General features: G+C 44.9%; 1 protein-coding gene across 2 annotated transcripts in view; it reads right to left on the bottom strand.

Annotated features, from left to right (window-relative positions):
- The window catches only part of LOC122946268 (coagulation factor VIII-like), a 528859-nt gene that overhangs the window by 347351 nt on the left and 162626 nt on the right, over positions 1–18882 (bottom strand). For both annotated transcript variants that reach the window (XM_044305770.1, XM_044305769.1), the window contains exons 12-13: positions 11445–11577; positions 8911–9117 (exon numbers count right to left, since the gene is read on the bottom strand). In XM_044305770.1, coding sequence (XP_044161705.1) covers positions 8911–9117; positions 11445–11577 — 340 coding nt within the window. The remainder of the gene's footprint in view (positions 1–8910; positions 9118–11444; positions 11578–18882) is intronic.

Below are 18882 nucleotides of genomic sequence, written 5' to 3' on the forward strand. Positions count from 1 at the left end.
AGTCAATTTCTTTGTCCTCCTGGGAACTTATATGGAGCATTTTAGTTCCTTCTGTTGCAAGAATGGTTCCTCTGTGGAGGCGGGCTGTTTGGTTCCCTCCCTTCTGATGTCTTCCTCTAAACACACGATGCCCAGATCCAAGATCTGTTTTGCCACAGTGCTGCAACTGATGCAGATTCACACTCTCCAGCAGTAAGTAGATGCTATAAAGTCTCTTGTAGGGGGGTTTACAGATAGAGGAGGACTTTCAGGCGCAAAAGTAGATCCTGTTTTGTGACACCGGTTGCAACGGGCCGCTTCCCAGGGCCCAACTAGATGTGGAAAAGGGGTACCCAGTTGTAGGAATGGCGAGTGGTATAGGGTGGCCTAATGTCCCTTTATGCTGAGTGTTTCACAGTGCTCCTACCTGGATACGACTGGACCCCAGGCGTTGGCTCCAAAGCAGACAAATAGGGTGAATAATTGAGGGATTTGAAGAAATGATTGAGTCCAGACCTTGTATATAGTTGTACAGCAGCTTTACTCGAATAAACATTCATCAGAAACAGTCTTCAAACTTTATCTTGGTCCCATCAGGCTTTAGCATTAAAAATGTCACGCAAACTCGTCTTTACTACATCTGTTGCTCTCTGACTCTGCTGTACTGAAAGGCTGGCTATATAACTCAGCTTTTGCTATATGCTGCACTTTCCTTCTGTAGTCTGTCTCTAAAGTTATACCAGGGAACTTTCTTCCTGGCTTCTAAGGCTTTAGGCTTCCATGTCAAGCTGAGCTTAGGGCACTCTGGCTGGCTTGGTTTGGGCTTGGTTACGTCCTGAAGAGACGTGGCTCTGCACACCTTTACCTAGCTTGGTGTAAGCTAGGACTGACCTCTAACTAACTAACTTAGAGAGAGGGTTAGAATGGAAAGAAAGGTTCCATTCTCTCTAACTGTAGCCCTGCCATGCTTGCTGCCACCTACTGATGAACCGGGTACATAACATGAACATATAAAGTTGCATAGAAATAGGAAATGCACAATGTGGAGAACTTGGAAAAAATGCATAGATGAAATAATATTAGTACACACAGATAGAAGCAGGGCGTAGGAGTGGTAAGGCAACTCAGGGGAGTTACATGAGTACTGTGATAATTCCACAGTATTGAAGCAAAACAGGGGAGTTTACAGCCTGGGTAATAGTAAAAGTTATATTACACCTTGCTGCACTGACTGGGGATCCAAATTGCCATTATACAGCTCTGTAACTCCAGCAAACCGTTCTTGTTATTGGGGTTCAATTGCTGTTTCATAAAGACATTAACAGGATTTATTACAAGGAAATATTTCTATGTCTTACTTTCCCTTGTGCGGTGCAGTTGCGGCGCACGACAGTGGCTAGGGGACCCTTAAAGTAAATGTTTTTCGTGGCGCCAGTTGCAGTGAAGCAACAAGGGCACAGGGCCTCTTTGAAGAATATAGTAGATTGTACCCAGGTGTAGGAATGCCGGAGTGGTGTAGGGTGGCCTAAATTGTCCCTTAATGTTTTGTGCAAGTGTGCTCCTACCTGGATACGCTTGACCCAAACGTTGTTGTCCGAAGCAGAGCAAATGGGGGGAATAATTGAGGGATTTAAATAAATAAATTGAGTCCAGATCTTGTGATGAAGTTCAATAACAGCTTTACTTTCAATAAACATTTCTCCAACAGTTTCAGGCTTTGTCTTGGTTACCAGCAGGCTTTAGCATTAACTCTGGCAGGCGAACACACTAAACTCTGCTACATCTGTTGCTCTCTGGCTCTGCTGTTCTGATAAGCTGACTGAATAACTTCACTTTAGCTTTATGCTGCAACTTCTCTCTGTAGTCTGACTCTAGATTAATCCAGGGAAAACTTTCTCATACTGGCTTCAGAGGCTTCAAGCTGTGGCCTCCATATCCAGCAGAGCTGAAGGTTCTCTAGATGGCTTAGACAGGCCTTGGCGTGGGCACATCAAATGGCGACATGCCCAGCCCTTGCTTCCTTCCCTTATAGGGAGAATTAAAATGGAAAGAAGGGTTCCATTCTCTATAAATGTAGCTCTGCCATGCTTGCTGCCACCTTCTGGTGGACCAGGTAAATGACATGAACAATAACAGTTTCAAAATAGGAAATGCATAGGGTTTAGGACCTGAAATAAATACATATGATGACACAAGGTTAACCATAGGAGACAGTAGCAAGGTGCAGAAGTGGTAATGCCACTCTGGGGCGTTACATAGTTATATGTTCTAAAGCATTTTTTTGCTTGTATTAGTGGGAAAAAAAGGGCTTATTAGCCATTGTGTGGTGAAGTGACAAAAAAAAAGACGAATATTCTAAAAAACTAAGTTATAGCAATATAGCGAATATTCGTGAAATACACATATAGACTGCAATTTAGCTAATATAGTGCTATAGTATTTTTTTTTAAGTGTTATTTTTTTCCAAATCTGGACTTCAGAAGAGACAAAAAAAATTGAATATAAAAAAATTACTTTAGCACAATTTTAGCTAAATTGCAGTCTATATGTGTGTTTTACGAATATTCGCTATATTGCTATAACCTAGTTTTTTAGAATATGCCGAATATTGTAAAAAAAGGAGTTATAGCAATATAGCGAATGTTCGTAAAATACACATATTAATAGGAAAGTTGCCTTATACAGTTATGGTTCAATAAGTTTTTATTTTCATTTATAATCATAAAGGAAACATCACAATTTGTAGTAGAGAAACCACATAAATAGTTACAATGCGACATGCAGTCTTAAACAGCAGTATAGCATTAAGGACATGGTACAAGCATGTAACCGTAACTGTATTGCAAACAACCAGCTGTAATATAGACAGCGGAATCAAAAGGCCCCAGAAGGGCTTAAAAAGGCCTCAAATAAAAGGTACATAGGCCCATAATTCTAGACAAACGTTGACATAAAAGAGGGGGAAAGACAAGACGACACACACTAGGAGGGGTGGGGGAAGGGGAAAAATCAGTTGCTTTATACAGTTAAAAAAAATCACAATATGCGAATAATGAAAACGCATATTATTCGCGATAAATAGAAAAAATGACAAATATTCGATTTCGATGAATATTTAATCGAATATTCGCGAAATATTGTGAAATCGAATATGGTACCTCCCGCTCATCACTAGTACTTTCCTATGTCTACCCTACCCCATTGTTGTTATGTGTGTTGCTGCACTTATGGCTTGATGTTTTTTTAGTTCTTTGTTCTATGTGTGGTTTGTCTATGGTGTGGATGATCCCGCATGGTTGCTAGACATGTTCTGTTTGTTGCACCGCTGGAAGGGGGTCCATGGGGTTCCCCAGAGGGGGAACTACAAGACAGCAAGCTGTGGCTTCTGGTAAGTGATCTTGTCATTCTGTTGTCTGTGATCATCTGGCCACAGGACACTTAACTGCCATTCTGTTGTTGCTTGCTGTCTTCTCCTTGTTACTAGGCCTGTGGGAGAGTCCGATTTATCCGTGTCGTGGATGATTCTGCCATCTCTTATTCCTGACTTCCATATTGCAGGGACCGATAAGGTCAGTAGGGCCCATGTTCCGGTGCATGAGCCCTCCTACCATCTGGGTTCGCTCGTGCGGTTAGGAGGTCAGGGACAGGATGAGGGTTGCGACGGAAGGTGTCCTTCTCCCTTATCCTGGCTTCCAGGCCTAGTGGCTTTCCTTAATTTCAGACTTTGGACGGTGGGGAGTTTCCCTATTGTGACAGGGGGGCAGTTATATGTTCTAAAGCCCTTTTTGGCGTGTATTAGTGGCAAAAAAATATATATTATTTGCTGTTCAGCAGTGCAGTTATATGTTCTAAAGCCTTTTTGGCATTTATAAGTGACAAAATGGAAGGGCCTATTTGCCATTCAGCAGTGCAGTTATATGTTCTAAAAATTCTTTGACGTGTATTAATAGAAAAAAAAGGGCTTATTAGCCGTTGTGTGGTGAAGTGCGAAATTACAGACTTTTTTGGGGTGTTTTAATTTACTTTCTATTTATTTATTTGAACTAACGATATGTCAGACAGAGAAGTGCCAGGCCCTAAATGTTTTTGGCGCAGGCACAGGTCGCAACAGACTAAGGGGGCGTGGCAACAGGAGTCGGTGGGTTTGTCAGACACAGCCCTTAGTTGGCATCGCCCGGGAGCAGGCCCTGTGCTCAACCTGCCTCTGTCCTTTTCTGTGCCCTCAGCCAGACAAGTATTATATGCTGTGGGCTGAGCTCCACTATACAGAGAGGACGAGCTACTAGAGGACAGTCAGCAGCTACTGCCCAGACAAAATGTGGAGGAGACATCTGCCACTTCCTCCGGTTGGCGGGAAAATAGTGATGAGGTGAGTGGCGTGGGTCTTGACCCAGAGGCCGTTGAGGAGGACATCAGTGAAGTGCACACAGTACTCGATGATGTAGCTGATCGCATGTCACGGATGATGTTGCAGAAAGCTGGAACTTATAAATAAACATCCGACTGGCTTGATCCCAAACTAAGGAGCATATGGGTGAGCCCTATAAAACCCCTAGAGCTCTCCTTGACTTCTATGCCCATGCAAGGGTCTCTATGGTAGACGATTGCATGCCCACGTACCTAATACTGTGTGACACCTGAAAACCCTATAATAGTGAGGGGACACGACCACTGGCTCCCTGCACTTAATACGGATGGAGTCAGGGTCACCTAGAATCAAGCCAGCAAGGAAACACATATAAAGGAAAAAGACTTATCTGAGGAAACAGCAGCAGCAGCCTCCAGCAGTGAACACCTCATCCAGGAAGTAGTATAAACCGCAAAGTGAGGCAGTATGTGAGGGAATATAAATGGAGACAATTAGTCTAAATAGGTGACACCTGGGAGAAAGAAAGGAGATGACAAAGTGAAACCAAAACAAAGAATGTCATGCAAGAGGTAGAGAAGAACGTCTGCCAGACCTTCTCACAGAACTGGTGGTGACATCGCACCTGGGAGCTGGGTGAATTAGGGGCTTCATCGTCATCAGGAGAAAAGTGTGGCAGCTTGCCCGTGAGGCAGCGGCAGACCCAGCAAGTCGCTAGCATGGCCGGGAGTCAGCAGGGTGGCAGCAGTCGGAGGTCGGGAGCCAAATGTGCCTGGGGTAGACCACCCGCTTCGCAGTAGCCTACCTGCCCGGAAATTAGTGGTGCAGGGGTTCACGGAAGCAGCAGCGGTAGCAGTCAGTCAGTGTGGAGTGTTGGGGTAAAATCACCTACTCAGTGGTGTGGCAGTTTTTTGTTAAGCCACCGGAGGAAGTGAACATGGCCATTTGTAGAATCTGTGGGCAGAAGGTGAATCGTGGCTCAGGGTGCCAATGTTGGCACCACAGCCCTGCATCAACATATGCAGCATCACCATAAAGCGTCCAACAAAAACCTACCAGACCGCATAAATTATAAGTAGATTTATTAACAAATCCATACATAAAAAATAGGTGCAGGGAACGGCAGCATCCTCAAGAGGAAGACACAGGGGCAGTGATTCAACATAACATCCACATTAAATGACAATAAAGTGCAAGTGAATAGTGCCAAATCTTCAAACAAATAAAACACAGAATCAATTACCCATGTGTGCTTCCTCAAGGATTGTGCCAGCGCCGACGACCCTTTTGGTGAACCTTCGCCTGGGTTGTTAGATATTTATGGTGTAGCATACCATAGGCATATGTGTAATTCTTTTTGCATGGTGTTCACATGTGTGAGCTTAGTCTCAATTTTTATGTCATCATTGGCTCAAATTGTTTTTGGTAATATGTCACCATAAAGTGGCCTGGGAGAACCGTAGCTCCGATGTGGTGGTCCAGCCTGCCGCAGGAACCACTGCATCACCCAGTGGCATGCACCCGATTTCAGGCAGTCACGGCTCCACCACCTCAGCCAAAGGGAGCTGTCTTCCCATCATCTGCTGGTCCTGATGCTCCTGCTCCTCCTCTTACTCATTTTCAGTCATTCCATCAGCAATTGAACGATTGCCAAGAGACAACAGTATGTGTGCACTCATCCAATGGCGCAGAAGATGAATGTGCTCCTGGCCAAGTTGCTGGTTCTGCAGTCCCTCCCTTTCCAAGTGGTGGACTCTGCATCTTTCAGAGAACTGATGGCTTGTGCCAAACTGAGGTGGAGAGTCCCAAGCCGTCATTTATTTGCCAAAAAGGCAGTACCAGCCCTGCACATACATGTAGAACAGAAGGTAGGCCAGTCCTTGAGCCTGTCGGTGTCTGCCAAAGTGCACGGCAGCGCTGACGTGTGGAGCTGTAACTAAAGTCAGGGACAATACATGTCCTTTACGGCCCACTGATGCTGCTGCCACATCCAGACTCTGTCATTGGGCCACTCTGTGGTCTCATCATGCTGTTTCCACCCTCCCCACTTCATGACTGGGCCACGATTTTGCCTTTCGGCCTGGTTGACATCATAATTTATTTGACCCTTCTTCTGATCTGTCAGAAGGAAGGAAAAATGAGACACACAACGGATCCTGTCTATTTAACAGCTGTAAGGCCTGCATGACATGGTCCCTATTTTGCATCAGAATTGGATTATTATTTGGTAGCCAAAAGCAGGAGTGGGTACAAAACACTGAAGACATGCAAATATTCCATTCACATTTCATCTCTGTTTTGGATCCACTCCTGTTTTTTTTGGCTTTAGCAATACTGATGGATTACTGACCAAATGCTGACCGAGTGAACAGACAGGATCCGTTTTTTTGGGGGTTATTGTTCTGATTGATAAGAGGAAGGGCAAAATAATCAGCGACATCAACACAAACTTACTGCTGACACCCTCTCTACTCTGTCGGGGGGGCTCTACTTGTATAAACGTTTAATAGAACAGGTACTGTAGACATCTATATGGAATCAGCTGACGACGGTGTAAAAGAAGTGCGCTTCTTCTTGACGCTAACATTGACCTGTAAGACTTCACACTTGAGTCAGTTTTGGCCCTGTAACTGCCTAAATAAGTGGAGTGTGCAGTGATTCTAAGAGCGACGCCTGTCATCTGCATGTCATACTAAATCACAGTATTGTTTCACTACCACAGCAGACTCCCTATATGTGTTACTGCAAGGCACAGTGTTCTACACCACTGTAAAGGCTCTCAGAAGCCAGGAAATAGACGTTTTTTAACGTGATTCGCCGCAAATAATTTCAGATCGAACTGAATTTTTTAGAAAAATTTGGCGAACCGGCTGAATAGAATTTTTGAGAACTCAACTCTAGTTAGAACAGCAATGGGATCAACAGTTAGAATCTCATCAAGGAGTCTGAATATTCTCCCCATGTTTGCATGAGTCTCCTCTGAGTACTGCGGTTTCCTCCCACACTGCAAAAAGCATATTTAGAAAGATAATTGGCCCAACTTTTTGTTGGACAGATATGGAAATTAGACTGAGTGGAGACAAAGTAATAGGACAGGTCAGGGTGGAAATCAGTCAGAATAGATGAGCTTCAGAACTCTCTGGGGCACTTTGCCACTTCATTATCTATTTAGGTTTGTCTATGCATGCAGCTAGACCCTGCTACCATAGCTCAGAAATTCTGCAGATTGTTGTGGGTTACAGTGCTTAGTAGAATGAGTTCCCTCTTTCCATTTGAAATTCATCTAAGGCCCCTTTCACACGGGCGAGTTTTCCGTACGGGTGCGATGCGTGCGGTGAACGTATTGCACCCGCACTGAATCCTGACCCATTCATTTCTATGGGGCTGTGCACATAAGCAGTGATTTTCACGCATCACTTGTGCGTTGAGTGAAAATCGCAGCATGCTCTATATTGTCCGATTTTCACGCGACGCAGGCCCCATAGAAGTGAATGGGAAGCGTGAAAATCTCATAGCATCCGCAAGCACAGTACAGATGCGGTGCGATTTTCACGCACGGTTGCTAGGAGACGATCGGGATGGAGACCCGATCATTATTATTTTCCCTTATAACATGGTTATAAGGGAAAATAATAGCATTCTGAATACAGAATGCATAGTAAAACAGCGCTAGAGGGGTTAAAAAAATAAAAAATTTAACTCACCTTAGTCCACTTGATCGCGAAGCCCAGCATCTCCTTGTGTCTCCTCTGCTGAACAGGACCTGGGGTGAGCTGCTGCATTAAATAGAGGTTAAGGACCTTTGATGACGTCACTCCGGTCATCACATGGTCTTTTACCATGGTGAATCACCATGGTAAAAGATCATGTGACGTACCATGTGATGACCGGAGTGACGTCATCAAAGGTCCTTAACCTCTATTTAATGCAGCAGCTCACCCCAGGTCCTGTTCAGCAGAGGAGACACAAGGAGATGCCGGGCTTCGCGATCAAGTGGACTAAGGTGAGTTAAATTTTTTATTTTTTTAACCCCTCTAGCGCTGTTTTACTATGCATTCTGTATTCAGAATGCTATTATTTTCCCTTATAACCATGTTATAAGGGAAAATAATACAATCTTCAGAACATCAATCCCAAGCCTGAACGTCTGTGAAGAAGTTCGGGTTTGGGTACCAAACATGCGCGATTTTTCTCACGCGATTGCAAAAGGCATGACAATGTTTTGCACTCGCGCGGAAATATCGCGCATTTTCCTGCAACGCACCCGCCTCTTATCCGGGCAAAAAAAACTGACGCCCGTGTGAAAGAGGCCTAAGAGTATTTTGAATTATCATTATAAAAAATGTCAGCATTTACAAGTACAAGAGAACAGTATGATATGCTGAACCACTGAAGAAGAGCAAATGTTGGAAATTCCCATGTAACATTATTTGTAGGGGTTGTTAAAAAATAAAAGTCACTGTTCGGGCAGTACTAGCTCATATTTTGCACTACAGCTATAGAACAGAACTATCATACCACTGACTTCTATTTACCATGTCATAGAGTTTACTACTTATACTGACCTTTTTTCTCCATGACCATAATAACAGTCTTTCCGTTCATTGGAAAGAGCGTCAGAGTTTCTTCATAGCTTGAGTCTACAAAAAAAGTACTGCCTCCAAAATAAATTGATAGTAGTTCTGTTTCCTGAACAAGATTCAAAACATGCCATACACTGACCTCATTCTGACAAATAGTGAGGTGGAGAGAACTCACCAGACCATTTATAGCTAGAAAAGAAAACTATTGGTTAATACAGCATAGTAAACAACATTATGAATTATGTTTTAATGCAGATAGCACAGAAATGTATGGCTTTACTTATTCTACTTTGATGATGGCAAGGATCATATATCACAAGAAAAGGCACAGCAGATCAAGGAAGATGCAAAAATTCAGATTTTATTACTAATAATCCATAAATGCACACCGGACATCACCTGCATTATAATGGTGAAAGTTCATGTACTGCAGCATACAAAGCTGAGCCCATGTTGGAGGTGGATGGAGCATGAACACATGCTATGCTCTTTTGCTTGCTATGATTGTGACGTACTAGGTACCATCATTTCTCTACTACAGCGACCCCTACAGGTCATGTTTTCAGGATTACTTGAGGATTTGAGTTGAGAAATACTGCACTTACAGTCATATAAACTTGGTGTACGTACTGTATATTTTTTTATGTACCAGTTTAGTAGTTTGTTGATATCTTCTTCTACTCAATTGGGTGAACAAGTAAAATAGATTGGAGGAAAAGCATGCTTGATATAGCAGTGGGTAATGTATTATTAAACAGAGTAGCATTTTTAAACTTGCATGTTAAACTACATTTCATAGTTCTGAACAACCCTTAGCTCCAACCCCTTCCTGTGAGAGGCCAATATAAATTTTACTTTGGGATGGAAGCCAGGATGAAGTGCTTGAGCTATTGTATGGAAGATCCCAGCTACACCCATCAGACCCCAACTGCAGTGTCCATCACTTTTAAAGCTAGAATAGTGAGTGCTGTGTGGTGTGCTATTCTTACTGTCAAATATGACAGAGCTGCTGACTAGCTTTACAGATACTCCATAATCCCAGACGAACCTTTAAAAATTGTGATTTTTTTTTTAAAATACATCAATGCAAAAATAATACCGGTAAATAGAAACAATAAAGGTGAGGCTAGTTCTGTGCACGCCTAATTCTGTCCATTCCAAAGTGAACATGAACATTAATCTGCATTAACAATATCAGTTAGCAACATTTTTCTAATTTCACTGCCTGGCCCCAGTAATAATACATATATTTTAAAGGGAATCTTTCAGCTGCAAAACACCACCCAAACTAGAGTAAGCAGCGTACAGTGTAAGTGATGCCGAGTTTGGTTATGTTGGTTATGTGATTTTTATCTTCATATTCACATGCATTCCAATGCTGTGCTCCAACGAACCAGCAGTGAAATTCATGGGGAGGATTCCTCTTTGAGTCCTCTCCAATCTGTGTATAAGCACAGGAGTCCTCTCAATGCTGCTTCATTGGAGCGCAGCATCAGAATTCAAGTGAATATGAATATACAAATTATGCAGAGAGGTAACTCCCAAGAAAGAGACCAATCTCTACAGCACCAACTATTGGAAGTGGCTCCTTATGAGTCAAGATGTGAATTTTCAACAAGCCTTGGTATTTGGCAAAGGAATATAGAAAAGGCCAAATATCCAACCATAGCTGTTTTTAGGGTGCTTGCCCCTCGTCAGTAGAGAGTAGGATTCTAGCTAACTCAGTGTGATGCTTTGGAAGTGCCTTAAGCGGGATGCTGAATCTCCTTAAAGAGACCAATCCTGTATGGAGACTTACTGGAAGTACCTATTGGTATGAAGACTTTTTGGCAATGCTTTATGGGAAACAAATATTAAAAGAGGTATCTATCAAGAAAGGGAACCATGTTGCCAGACCCACCTAATGGAAGTGACTCCCTATGAGTAAAGATTTGACTTTCCAACAAGCCTTGGGATTTGACAAGGGAATATAGCCAAGCCAGATATCCATCTTGTAGGAGTGGGATTCTGGCAAAGCCTGCCTAAGCCTGCCTGAATCCAGCTCCATACTAATGAGGGGAAGGCACCCCGAAACAGCTGTTTATGGATTGATATCTGGCCTGGCTTTATTCCCTTGTCAACTCCCAAGGCTTCTTGGAAAGTCGGATCTTGGTTTATAGAGAGCCACTTCCAATAGGTGTCACTGGCAAGATGGTTCTCTTTCTGCCAAAAGTCTCTATACCATTGAGTACTTCTAGTAAGGCTTCATACAGGATTGGTCTCTTTAAGTAGATTCAGCACCCTGCCTAAAATAAAAATTACATAACTAAACTCTGAATCACTTACAATATACACAGCTTTCTCTAGTTTGGTGAGGGGGGTGTGGGTGTTTTGGAGCTGACAGATTCCCTTTTAGCCAAGCTTGTATGGTCGAAGCCAGCAGAAAAAATTCATGAAAAAGGAGAGCTCTGTGTTTGTTACTTGAAATTCACAGAAATAATTGTGATCTGGGGGTTATAACATCACAGTATACTTACTGTACAGCAAATTTTCTCTTGGGGATATGTCACTTGTTATGTTTTCTGAGCTTTGGAAATTTTTTGTGTGGTACCAGCTAAGCGTTTCATCAAATACAGAGAAGAAAAGAATATGTTCCTTATCTGTGACAATCTAAAATAAAAATGAATTGTGGTTATCTTACACTGAATAGTTATAGTATATTGTAGAACCTGTTGTGTACTGATCTATGTACCCTTATTATGTATTTAGACCACCAGCAATCAGACATTGATGGCATACCCTATTAATATGCCATAATTACTATATGTCAAATAACGCCTTTATTTATTAAAGCTTATGAAATTCATTTGAGCATTGAGTTCTGCCTATTCTCCTGCAAAGTTGATCCAGAGGCAGGTAAAAGCCCTCATGATATAAAAGTCAATTTTCTTTATCTTAGGGGAAAAAATATTCCTGACTACAAATCTGGCATTCAAAATAACTTCCCGGATCAGTGAGCCTTCTCCACAAGTCTAGTAATTATAACTGGTAATATTTTTGAACATCCAAGAATTGCATCCCTGCCCCTCATAAACACTTTCAGTGAGTTCACCATCCCAACGTCCTCTGACAGAAAGGTCCATTGTCTCCCTTTTATTACAGCAAAGAATCTTTTTCAATGTAGAAAACATCTTTCCTGTAGACGTATGTTCCCTTATTGTTGCCATGTTATGGCAGTGGTAAGATCCTACCACCGCTTCACTGCTCACAGTGGGAACAGTGGCCACTCTCCTCACCCATTCCATCACTCCTGGGCTCTGGCAGATCATACATGTCAGCGTTACCCTCCTCCTCCCAGCTGGCCAGTCATTGGAAAAGTACTGCTCAGTCCACCTCCGCACTGGCTACGGCAAGTTTCATGCTGTGTTCATAGAGCATGCATGCTCCCTCCAGCTCTTAAAGGGTCAGCACATGCGCACTCAAATCTTCTCCAGCCAATGGCTGGCCACTTTTGGGTACTTAAGGAACTTTACCCTCTTACAATAGGTACTAGTTCTCTCTAGTTTTTTACAAAAGTGTTCTGTTTCTAATTTATCCGCCTGTGTACTGATTCTTGCCCGATTATCAAATCTGAACCTTTGCTGCTGACCTGGCCTCTGCCTGTTTTTCTTACTGACCCTGAGCTGCGTGCCCTGATTATGGACTGTTTATTGGATTGCACAAAGCTTGCCTGTCTTGACTTTGGTCTATCCTTCACTATGGTATTGCCTCATGCCTTGATGCTCCACATTGGTGTCTCTACATTCCCATGCATGTCACTTGAACAGAGACAACTAAAAGAGTTAGCAGCCTGATAGTTCCCCTGCAGTGGAGACCAGATCGCTGTACAGAAGTTAAAGTGTGAAGAGTATAGATGGCCTTCGCAGCGAACTTTAGGCGTTCTCGATTCGCCAAACAGGTGAACATATGGCGATGTCCGCCAGTGCCATATTCTTTTGCATTGCACCAAACTTTGACCCATGACACATCCATCAGGTGGGACAGGATAGCCAATTGAGATATTTTAGCACATGGACACACCCCCACCCTATAAAAGAACCCGATCTGGCAACCATTTTACATTCTGTGTTTTGCCAGTTTAGAGAGAAGTTGCTTTGTGGAGCAGGGACAGACTGTTAGGGACACAAAACGCTAGCAATTAGGGGCCACAAAAGTCCTTTTAAGGACTGTTATAGGTGTAATATATTGAGGGGTGTGATATACGTATAATATACTTTTTAACATATAAAGTATATTATAGTACATTTGTATTGTGCAGCAGTTGTGTGACTCTGCTGCGATACTGCAACTATATAGAAGGACAAACACTATTGGAACAACTATTTGCAATGGGTGTGATATACCTGTTGCCCCCCCCCCCCCAAAAAAGCTGATGAGGGGTGTGATATACCTGCTTCCACGAAATACTGATTAAGGGGTTTGATATACCTGCTTCCACCAAATATGCAACACAAGGGTCTTCGGGCCCCTCAGGCTCCTGGGCCCGGTATGCGACTGCTACCTCTGCACCCCCTATAGCTACGCCCTTGGTGCCATGCATGGCACACGTCCTGAACTTAGTCGTGCAGTGATTTGTTGCCAAATACCCCAGGGTCTAGGACATCATTCGGCAGGCCAGGAAAATCTCTTCTCATTTTAGAAGATCTTACACGGCAATGGCTCGCCTTGCTGATGTTCAGCGGCGACACCACATCAGCTGTCTGATTTGTGACAGCCTGTAGCGCTGGAACTCCATCTTCTATATGCTTGATAGGCTGCTACAGCAGCAATGTGCCGTTAACAGCTACCTGTACAAACTCTGCGGCAGGACAGGTTCTGGGAGCTTGGTTTCTTTTCACCATGCCAGTGGCAGCTCATGCGCAACACATGCAGATTACTGATGCCATTTGATGAGATCACCAAACTGGTCAGTCGCAGCCAGCGACATCAGTGACAATGTAACTTACGCCTTCTTTCTGGAGTGTGCATTGTGTTGTGTCATTGATCAAGCCGTCGAGGAGCAGGAGCTGGAAGATGAGGAAGTTGCAATGCTGAATGAATTCCCAGGGGGGCTACTCCATCTGAGACAAGTCAGCAGGAGTCTGAAGAAGAGTCAGATGAGGATAGTGGCTGGGGGGAGGGGGAGGAGCAAGAAGAGCAGGCTTTGAAGGGAACTTTAAACTTTTCGGGGATCCCTGGTGTTGTCCGTGGCTGGAGGGGGGGAGACCAAGGACGACATTCTCCTGGGCGATAAGCAGGAGCCAGGGCGCTCCACTGCTTCCAATTTAGTGCAAATGGGGGCCTTCATGCTCCAGTATTTGAAGAGGGACCCACGTATAAAAAGCATAAAGGGCAAGGACCAGTACTGGGTGGCAATGTACTTAGATCCCCAGTACAAACACAAAATGGAAGACATGTTACCAGCATCACAGAGGGCTGGCAGAATGCAGCATTTCCAGGCCTTGATGCGAGAGATGCTGAATTCTGCTGTTGCGGGTGCTGGCAGAGGAATTTCCACCCACAGCTTAACAGGTGCAGGTACAAATCCTACCACGCCTGCAAGAAGAGGGCGGTTTGAAGATGTGTTGTCACTTCGGATAGGAGATCATTCTTGCAGCCAACCAATCGACAGACGCCCTCCAGTTCCAGCCTCAGGGAACGCCTAGACCAACAGGTGTCTGACCACATCGGGTTAACGGCCGATGTGGACACTCTTAGAAGCAAGGAACCCCTGGGTGTGCAAGCTTGACCTGTGGCCAGAGCTGGCACAATTTGCCATGGAACTCTTGGCTTGCCCCTCGTCGAGTGTCCTGTCCGAAAGAACGTTCAGCGCAGCAGGCGGGATCGTGACCAATAAGCGCACTCGCCTAGCTCACAACAGTGTGGACTACCTCAAATTTCTAAAAATGAATAAGGCATGGATCTCAGAGGAATTCAACACCTGTGACTACCAAGTGTAATTGAATTTCCTCATGCCAGCCCACACATATCCGCCACCAGCCAGAACAAAGAATAGTCCTTTTCTTATGTATATACAGCAACATAAAAGGCCTTTTCTGTCAGGTGAATGCCTAATTTTTGGGGCCTCTACTGGCCTACAGTAAACTTTTTATCCAGTGAACGCCTAATATACCTCCAACCACATAATGTCAAGTTTTTTTCTGTCAGGTGAATGCCTAATTTTTGGGGCCTATACTACAGTGGCTTACAGTAAAATTTTTATTCAATGACCACCTAATGTACCTCCAGCCACATAATCACAAGTTCTTTTCTGTCAGGTGAATGCCTAATTTTTGGGACCTGTACTCCCGTGGCCTAAAATAACATTTTTCTAGGGTCCAGCAGAGCACACTTTTGATAGTTTCCCTTTAAGATGCATAAAAATGGCCCCTGATTAAAATACATATTTTTTGTGGGAATTTTTGCCAATGATCCCCCTTTGGTATGTCACTTGTGAGATAGTGACAGATCTCACAGAGGTTAGAGGCAAGGAAGGGGTGGATAGTCCGGTCCACACCCCTAGTCCATCACAGGTGGGAACAGCTGGAGGTGCTCAGTCTGGCATAAAGCGCCTCCCAGTGTGTCAGTCTGGGGAGGGAGAACGAGACTGTTTTGTGAAGCAGAGGCTCTGTGTGTGGTCTCAGTCAGGAGGACTGAGGGGCCACAAGGCTTTGTTTGGGGGACCTAGCAACGTCTAGAGAATGAGGGTTGCACGGCCAGAGTCGGGAGGACTACTGGGCCACACTCCACCAAAAGGTACTGGAATTGCCACAGCCTGGGGGCTGCTGTATTGTTGTTGGCTGAGGAAAGCTGCATATAATGTCCATGTATGAACTGTGCTCTACAAGTTAGGTAGGGACGTATTTTGTTTAGGTAGTGCTTAGACGGGCAGCAGTTTATTTGTGTTTTAAGTGGTGGCGTTGCGGAAACATCACGCCACCCAGTGATGTATAACTGGACTATATTTTATGAGAAGAGTGTCAAAATAAATGCACAGTTTGGACATGAAAATCCGTTGTCTGGTGAGATATCTGTGAGTGTGACCCCTGAAAAGAAACGATCCCTTACACACTGTCCATGTTGTGGGACAATTTGTGCACTTGTAGTAAGTATTTGGTGGCTGGAAATATGACCTGAAGGTTTTTCAGGTTCGCCTGCCATTAAAGTCAATGAGGCCTGCTGCGAATGAGCGGTTCGCGAACATTTGATGGCCAACACGCGTTCGCGAACCGTCCCGGCCGATGTTCGTCTATCACTAGTGAAGAGCTGTACACTTCTAAGCCAAATCTGTTCAAGAGACACAGCAGATCCACATTCACTTCATAACATTATAGTTACAGTCCTAGATACAAACAAATCATGGGAGAGATCACTGTATTGACCTTTAGAATAATATATACACTGCTCACAAAAAGTTAGGGATATTTGGTTTTCAGGTGAAATTTATGGAAAACATAAAAAGTTCACACTACAGTGATATTATATCATGAAAGTAGGGCATTTAATTAGAATCGTGCAATGGCAATTTCCTCATCTCAAACAATTTATTGAAACAAAGGTGGGTATATCCCCACAAAAAATGCCAATGTCTCAATAACTTGTCAAGTGGCCTTGAGTAGAGTTGAGCGAACACCTGGATGTTCGGGTTCGAGAAGTTCGGCCGAACATCCCGGAAATGTTCGGGTTCGGGATCCGAACCCGATCCGAACTTCGTCCCGAACCCGAACCCCATTGAAGTCAATGGGGACCCGAACTTTTCGGCACTAAAACGGCTGTAAAACAGCCCAGGAAAGGGCTAGAGGGCTGCAAAAGGCAGCAACATGTAGGTAAATCCCCTGCAAACAAATGTGGATAGGGAAATTAATTAAAATAAAAATTAAATAAATAAAAATTAACCAAAATCAATTGGAGAGAGGTTCCATAGCAGAGAATCTGGCTTCCCGTCACCCACCACTGGAACAGTCCATTCTCAGATATTTAGGCCCCGGCACCCAGGCAGAGGAGAGAGGTCCCGTAACAGAGAATCTGTCTTCATGTCAGCAGAGAATTAGTCTGCATGTCATAGCAGAGAATGAGGCTTCACGTCAGCCACCACTGCAACAGTCCATTGGCATATATTTAGGCCTAGCACACAGGCAGAGCAGAGAGGTCCCGTAACAGACGATCTGGCTTCATGTCAGCAGAGAATCAGTCTGCATGTCATAGCAGAGAATCAGGCTTCACGTCAGCCACCACTGCAACAGTCCATTGTCATAAATTTAGGCCCAGCACCCAGGCAGAGGAGAGAGGTCCCGTAACAGACAATCTGGCTTCATGTCAGCAGAGAATTAGTCTGCATGTCATAGCAGAGAATCAGGCTTCATGTCAGCCACCACTGCAACAGTCCATTGGCATATATTTAGGCCTAGCACACAGGCAGAGGAGAGGTTCATTCAACTTTGGGTAGCATCGCAATATAATGGTAAAATGAAAATAAAAATAGGATTGAATGAGGAAGTGCCCTGGAGTCCAATAATATATGGTTATGGGGAGGTAGTTAATGTCTAATCTGGACAAGGGACGGACAGGTCCTGTGGGATCCATGCCTGGTTCATTTTTATGAACGTCAGCTTGTCCACATTGGCTGTAGACAGGCGGCTGCGTTTGTCTGTAATGACGCCCCCTGCCGTGCTGAATACACGTTCAGACAAAACGCTGGCTGCCGGGCAGGCCAGCACCTCCAAGGCATAAAAGGCTAGCTCTGGCCACGTGGACAATTTAGAGACCCAGAAGTTGAATGGGGCCGAACCATCAGTCAGTACGTGGAGGGGTGTGCACACGTACTGTTCCACCATGTTAGTGAAATGTTGCCTCCTGCTAACACGTTGCGTATCAGGTGGTGGTGCAGTTAGCTGTGGCGTGTTGACAAAAGTTTTCCACATCTCTGCCATGCTAACCCTGCCCTCAGAGGAGCTGGCCGTGACACAGCTGCCTTGGCGACCTCTTGCTCCTCCTCTGCCTTGGCCTTGGGCTTCCACTTGTTCCCCTGTGACATTTGGGAATGCTCTCAGTAGCGCGTCTACCAACGTGCGCTTGTACTCGCGCATCTTCCTATCACGCTCCAGTGCAGGAAGTAAGGTGGGCACATTGTCTTTGTAGCGTGGATCCAGCAGGGTGGCAACCCAGTAGTCCGCACAGGTTAAAATGTGGGCAACTCTGCTGTCGTTGCGCAGGCACTGCAGCATGTAGTCGCTCATGTGTGCCAGGCTGCCCAGGGGTAAGGACAAGCTGTCCTCTGTGGGAGGCGTATCGTCATCGTCCTGCCTTTCCCCCCAGCCACGCACCAGTGATGGACCCGAGCTGCGTTGGGTGCCACCCCGCTGTGACCATGCTTCATCCTCATCCTCCTCCACCTCCTCCTCATCCTCGTCCTCCTCGTCCTCCAGTAGTGGGCCCTGGCTGGCCACATTTGTACCTGGCCTCTGCTGTTGCAAAAAACCTCCCTCTGAGTCACTTCGAAGAGACTGGCCTGAAAGTGCTAAAAATGACCCCTCTTCCTCATCCTCCTCCTCCTCCTCCTGGGCCACCTCCTGTTCCATCATCGCCCTAAGTGTTTTCTCAAGGAGACATAGAAGTGGTATTGTAACGCTGATAACGGTGTCATCGCCACTGGCCATGTTGGTGGAGTACTCGAAACAGCGCAACAGGGCACACAGGTCTCGCATGGAGGCCCAGTCATTGGTGGTGAAGTGGTGCTGTTCTGTAGTGCGACTGACCCGTGCGTGCTGCAGCTGAAACTCCACTATGGCCTGCTGCTGCTCGCACAGTCTGTCCAGCATGTGCAAGGTGGAGTTCCACCTGGTGGGCACGTCGCATATGAGGCGGTGAGCGGGAAGGCCGAAGTTACGCTGTAGCGCAGACAGGCGAGCAGCGGCAGGATGTGAACGCCGGAAGCGC

This window comes from Bufo gargarizans, chromosome 9 (genome assembly GCF_014858855.1).
Source record: "Bufo gargarizans isolate SCDJY-AF-19 chromosome 9, ASM1485885v1, whole genome shotgun sequence".
NCBI classification, from domain to species: Eukaryota; Metazoa; Chordata; class Amphibia; order Anura; family Bufonidae; genus Bufo; species Bufo gargarizans.